This window comes from Tupaia chinensis, unplaced genomic scaffold (genome assembly GCF_000334495.1).
Source record: "Tupaia chinensis unplaced genomic scaffold, TupChi_1.0 Scaffold000159_1, whole genome shotgun sequence".
NCBI classification, from domain to species: domain Eukaryota; kingdom Metazoa; phylum Chordata; class Mammalia; order Scandentia; family Tupaiidae; genus Tupaia; species Tupaia belangeri.
This window is the reverse complement of record NW_006159630.1, coordinates 1,232,434-1,238,227: the sequence shown is the minus strand read 5'-3', so window position 1 is coordinate 1,238,227 and position 5,794 is coordinate 1,232,434. Positions and strand designations below refer to the sequence as shown.

At 67.3% G+C, this 5,794-nt stretch overlaps 1 protein-coding gene across 1 annotated transcript in view; it reads left to right on the top strand.

Annotated features, from left to right (window-relative positions):
- Positions 1-5,794, top strand: part of BAHCC1 (BAH domain and coiled-coil containing 1) — a 38,629-nt gene that overhangs the window by 23,973 nt on the left and 8,862 nt on the right. The window contains 4 exon segments of the mRNA XM_014586666.2: positions 1,842-2,044; positions 2,131-2,267; positions 2,612-2,740; positions 5,137-5,257. Of these exon segments, the coding sequence (XP_014442152.1) occupies positions 1,842-2,044; positions 2,131-2,267; positions 2,612-2,740; positions 5,137-5,257 (590 nt within the window).

The following is a 5,794-nucleotide window of genomic DNA, read 5'->3' as shown; positions in this document are numbered from 1 at the left end:
GGGGGGCGGCAGGGGCCACCCCAGCCGTGACCGTGGCTGGGCGGCCAGTCGCCTGGGGGTGCCCTGCACACAGGGGCGTGTGTTCTGGGTCAAGGCTGCTGTTGGGGAACAGGAGCTGGTGTCCCCCGGGCCCCCTCCCCCTGCTCCGCCCAGTCATGGCAGGTCCTGGACTGAGACCACCGGAGTTGTGCAGAGGCTGTGGGAGAAGGAAGTCCTGAGGGTCAGGGGCACAAAGCCCCAAGGAAGGGACCTGCCCCCCCCTTGCCCCCTGAGCTTGGCAAGCCCAGGCAGGGACATCAGAGCGGGAGCGGGAGGAGCAACAGCCCCGGGGACTGGTGCTGCACTGCTCAGGCTGCTCCCACTGTGGCAGGAAGCCCTGTCCCACCTGACCCTTCCCGTGTCCGGGGACCTGGGGCCCAGGCTGAGGTCTCCCATAGAGAGGGAGGGAGGTGGCCTTGCCTAGAACTTTGCCAGAGGTTTGGGCACCGGCGTCTGCCCCGCGGCCTTCTCGGCCTGCCAGGTTGGACTCTGGTCGGGGCTGTGGTCTGAGGTGGGCACAGGGGGCATCCTCTCCTTCCTTCACCCCTTCCTCTGCCAAGCAGTCTGTTGTGAGCATGTTGTCCCCGTTGTCCCCGACGGGCCTGTGGGAGCCACTCCAACACTTCCTGTTCCGGGCCGGAATCTGCCTTCTCTCAGGGGGACCCTGGTCCTTGAGGAAGAAAGTCGTATTTGAAGCCATGATCAGTGTGGGGTGCTCATGGCTGGGGGGCCTGTTGGGTGGCACCATCGTCACCACCTGCCCGCCAGTGGTCCTGCTGGGTCCCTGCCCTTCCTGGCTGTAGCTGCTCCCAACACTGAGTCCCCGCCCCATGGCCCCCTGCAGATCAGATCAGGCCTCCCCACCCCCGCCTAACTCCCTGCCTGGCTCCCCCGCTCAGGCCTCTCCCTGGTGGGCACCGCCCTCTGCCCACCTGAGCTCTGATGCAGTCCAGGCCACCCTCCCCACCAGGCTGGACACGTGCCAGCCCTCCCGGTCTCGGTGCCGCTGGTCGCTGTGAGGGCCGCTCCCCTGCCCAGCCTGGGCGCCCCAGTGCCTCAGCAGGGCTGAGAGCTGGCCTGGCTCCTGGGGGAGGAGGGAGGGACAAAGGCAACCTCTGAGGGGGTGGGGTGGGGGTTGCACTCCAGCCAGGACCAGCCTTGTGGCTCAGAAGACTGCCTGGCCGCCTCCCCACGAGGAGTCCTGTGTGCTCTGCAGCCTTTGCTGGATGTCAGCTGTGTACAGGCGGAGGAAGGGCAAGTGGGTGGGCCTGGCTGCAGGCAGCGAGGCAGCCCGGGGCCAGCCAGCCAGTCGCTTGGGTGCACGCCGCAATCCCAAGCACCCATGCAACTCCGGGCCAGCTCATGCTAGAGCCTGGGTGGCCTTGGTCCAGGGACAGACCCTGGCTGCCCAGAGCACATGTCAGGCAGGGCTGCATTCAAACGGGTGCAGAGGCACGGGCCGGTTGCATTAGAGGCCACTTGCTGCACTTGGGTGACGAGAGCCCTGCCTTCCTCTGTAGAGGGTCCTGCCAGGGCTTCCAGCCAGGGGCCTTCCCAGCCTGGAGCTGAGTGGGTGTGCTGGGCACCAGCCCTGGGGCTCCTCTCACCATTGCCATGGCCTGACCCTTGTCCTTGGGACTCATGTCCTGTGAGCTGGGCAGCCACAGGAGACCACAGCTGGGTTCAGATCGAGGCTGGCGTCCACCGCCCCCGTGAGGGCAGGGCAGGGCAAGCCCGCCCCCTGAACGGAGTCCATGCTGAGGTCCCCCTCCGCCTCCCTCTCCCCCACCCCCGTCTCCCAGCAGAGGAGGAGGACGTGCTGGCTTTCAACCTGCAGCGCCTGGCCACGCTGGCCACAGCCTGGTCGCTGGTGGAGGCTGCTGGCCTGGACAGTGACTCCGTCTCCGCCCAGCGGCCTGCTGCCGCCGCCTGCAACAGCCCCACACTCACACCCCGCATGCAGATCCTGCAGCGCAAGGGCACCTGGGCCCCCAAGGCCAAGCCCGTGAGTGCGGTCCCTCACCCATGTTGCCTGGCCCCCGGCACCCAGACTGCCACCTGCCCGTTCACGGCCCTGTGCCTGCCCACCAGGTGTGCCCGCTGAAAGCAGCCATCGACCGTCTGGACACGCAGGAGGTGCAGATGCGTGTGCAGCTGGCGGACTTGCAGCGGCGCTACAAGGAGAAGCAGCGGGAGCTGGGCCGCCTGCAGCGCAGGCACGACCGCGAGTATGCCACCTGGGGCGGGGGATGGCGGGGGCTGGGCCCTCCCCACAAGGCTCCCGTGGCTCTGGTGCTGGGCTGGGTATGATAGGAGCCAGGCCTGGGCCCTGCTCGCTGCCTGCAGGTAGGTGGGGAGCCGGGGTCTGGGCAGCTTCCCGAGCCAGAGGCTCAAGGAGACTTGAGGGTGAGGCACTCAGTGGACCTGCCTCCCTGCTGCCTCCAGGGCCAGTGCTCCTAGGCCAAGTCTTGGGAGTGCCCGGCCCCACTCCCAGCACTCACCCCAGGGCAGTGCTCTCCACTGAGCCCATCAGGGAGCCGGGCATGTTGACCTCTGACATCCCCACCCCCAGGAGGGATGAGAGCTCCCGGAGCCCAGCACGGCGGGGGCCAGGCCGGCCCAGGAAGCGCAAGCACTCCAGCTCACTGCCCGGCCTGCGTCCCGGGGCCCAGCTCGCCAGGAGTGACAGCAGAAAAGTCAAGTGAGTGCAGTGTGCGGGGCCGTAGGGCATGGTGGGGCGCATAGCCTGCTCCCCCCTCCGCCCCGTTCCCGGGGTCTGAGGCCCGGCACATCCGCTCCCAGAACTCGAGGGCCTACAAGTCCCCAGAGCCAGAGCCCTGCCTGGACAGGCACTGGCGACTTGGGGGCACCCCCCTTTGCCTGGCGCTCAGTCCTGGGCTCTGCTCTGGGCCCTGGAACTCAGCCACCAGCTCTGCCCACCTGGCCCTGACCTCACACACCCCCGCCCCCGTGGGCACCCGCGGACAGGCGGCGTTGCTGGAGATCCTCTTTATCTGCACTGCGAGGCCTTCGGTCACGCCACGGTGGTGCTCGCGGCCGCCGCGTGAGGTTATTACCCCTTCCCCGCCGGCACGGTCGTTGGTGCACTCCCGGGCCTGGTATAATTGTCCTTCTCGGCTACAAATTGCCTCTCCCGGCAGGCCCATTTGCATAAATCCTCCAAGCTCCTGCAGACGCGGCTGGCGCGTGCGTGTGCGTACTGCATCAACCCCGATGATGGCAATAATAGTTAAATCGGCACTAAATGGTTCCTTCAATTAAGACCGAGGCAAAAATTAATCTCAGGGCTTCCTGTCACAAAACATTAGCAAATGCGGAGGTTACAGGGAGGGGAGCTCGTGGGCAACGGAGGGGCTTCACCATATGGCCGGGGCCTCCCTGAGCTGTCCCTTGGTGCCCAGGTGGCACCCAGTGGGAGTGGGGGTGTCCTTTGAGAACCAGCCAGCTCCATGGAGGCCACTGGGCAGCACAGGGCCGGGGAGGCCGGGTCTGGCCGAGCCTCGTCAGGGAGCCCTGGGGGTGCCACCTGCAGCTGGCACCATCCCTCCGGACCCCACCCCCCTGGGAGCCCAGCCTTGGGCCTGCATTTAACCACCATCTCCCCTGGCTGGTGCCCAGGCCTGACTGGGTGCAGCAGCCTCAGGGCAGGAAAGGACTAGAGCCCAGCGTCCTCCCTTCCAGGAACGCACTTCGGCCTCCCTCCCCATCCCTCTCTCTGACCAGGCGGTGGGGCCCCCTCAGTGATGGCTGAGCCCAGGGGATGGGAAGTGGGCGGGCTGGGGCTTGGGGCCAGCATGGCTGCAGGACCCTGCAGGACTTCCTGCCTGGCCTCCACTCTGGGCAGGAAGAGGGAGAGGGACGACCAGCCCCTGGAGGAGAGGCAGGCCTGAGCCATGGCTCCCTCTGCACCCTGTGGGGGGAGGCAGAGTGCCCAGCCCACCTAGCCACCCGCCTCGCCATGTAGGCGGCAGTGAGCCCCTGCCTGCCTCTGTCAGGGTGTCTGGAACAGCTGGGCTGCGGGCCAGGGCGGACGGGCTGGGGCTTCAGCTCAGGGAGACTGCATCTGGGGCTCGGCCTCAGCAATGCGAGCCGTGGGGGTGTGGGCGACATGGGGGACGTGGGGACAGGGCTCCCTCCCCTGAGTCCTAAGACCTGCGCTGAGGGCCTGGGAGGGCGTGCCTGAATGCCGTGGCCACCCCACTGCGGTCCTCTCCCTGGTGGCGTTGGTCTGGGGGCCTACTCTTGGGCATCCAGCTGTCCTTGCCACGTGTCCTCAGCGAGGCCCAGGCCGGCCCTGCTCGACCTCACAGAGGCACAGAGGGAGGCCCGGAGCCATGCCTCCCTCTGCCCCCTGTGGGGGGAGGCAGAGTGCCCAGCCCACCTAGCCACCCGCCTCGCCATGTAGGCGGCAGTGAGCCCCTGCCTGCCTCTGTCAGGGTGTCTGGAACAGCTGGGCTGCGGGCCAGGGCGGACGGGCTGGGGCTTCAGCTCAGGGAGACTGCATCTGGGGCTCGGCCTCAGCAATGCGAGCCGTGGGGGTGTGGGCGACATGGGGGACGTGGGGACAGGGCTCCCTCCCCTGAGTCCTAAGACCTGCGCTGAGGGCCTGGGAGGGCGTGCCTGAATGCCGTGGCCACCCCACTGCGGTCCTCTCCCTGGTGGCGTTGGTCTGGGGGCCTACTCTTGGGCATCCAGCTGTCCTTGCCACGTGTCCTCAGCGAGGCCCAGGCCGGCCCTGCTCGACCTCACAGAGGCACAGATGGGCTGCTTTCCACGGCCTCAGCCATGCTGGGCTGCCTGCCAGGGAGCAGGGCCCTCACCAGCCACCCAGCCCCAGGCCTGGCCCTGGGTCACCATGTGCTGCTCTGCAGGGCAGAGTGGGTGGGTGCACGGGGATGCCCCACTCCAGCATGGCCGGGGACCCAGCAGACGGGGCACCCGGACAGCTCGAGCCGGTGGTCGGCAGCAGGGGCTGTCCAGGGAGCCAGTACCACCCACCTCCCAGCAGCCCCGTCTGCCCCTCAAAGGGGCACATGTCCCACTGCGGCACGGCACCCACTGCACCCCTGTGCCCAGGGCAGTGCGGGCCAGCCTGAGTCTCCTGTGTGCCGAGCTGCGGGGGAGCAGCGAGGAGCCCGTGAGGAAGCGCGGCAGACTGGAAAGGAGTGTCTACACGGGCCTGCAGGACGTCTGTGCGGTGAGTCCCTAGGCTTCCCACCCTCGCCCAAGGCCAGCGTGTGGGGACTCACCAGCCCAGTGTCTGCACGCATCGCTCAGATGAGCGAAGCAAGGCTCACGGCCATCTAGAGCCGCGGTAGCAGGCGGTCAAGCGCCTGACCTGCGGGGCAGTGGGTGGGTCAGCCGGGCAGCCTGGCCACCACACACTCGTGAGTTCCAGAGCTGGGCCGGCCCTCTGGGCTTGCCTCTGAACACGTCACAGAGCCCGACATACACCTGGTGTGGCAGGGCATGCTCCTCTTCCATGCAAGGTCCTGGGAGGGCCCCAGCGTGTTGTCACCTGCCTGTCCTCCTGCCTAGGCCACTCCACTTTGCTTTTCTTTTTGGAGAGGTTTCTGCTATAAGGTGCACACGCTCACCAAGAAGAGACAGAAAGCGAGAAATCACCCCCCAGGGGGGATGGCCACGCCATAATCCCTTCTCTTCCATTCTCCTCTCGGGATCTTTGTACGCACACGCGCCCAGCATGAGTCTAAGCCACCAGGTACAGGACTCG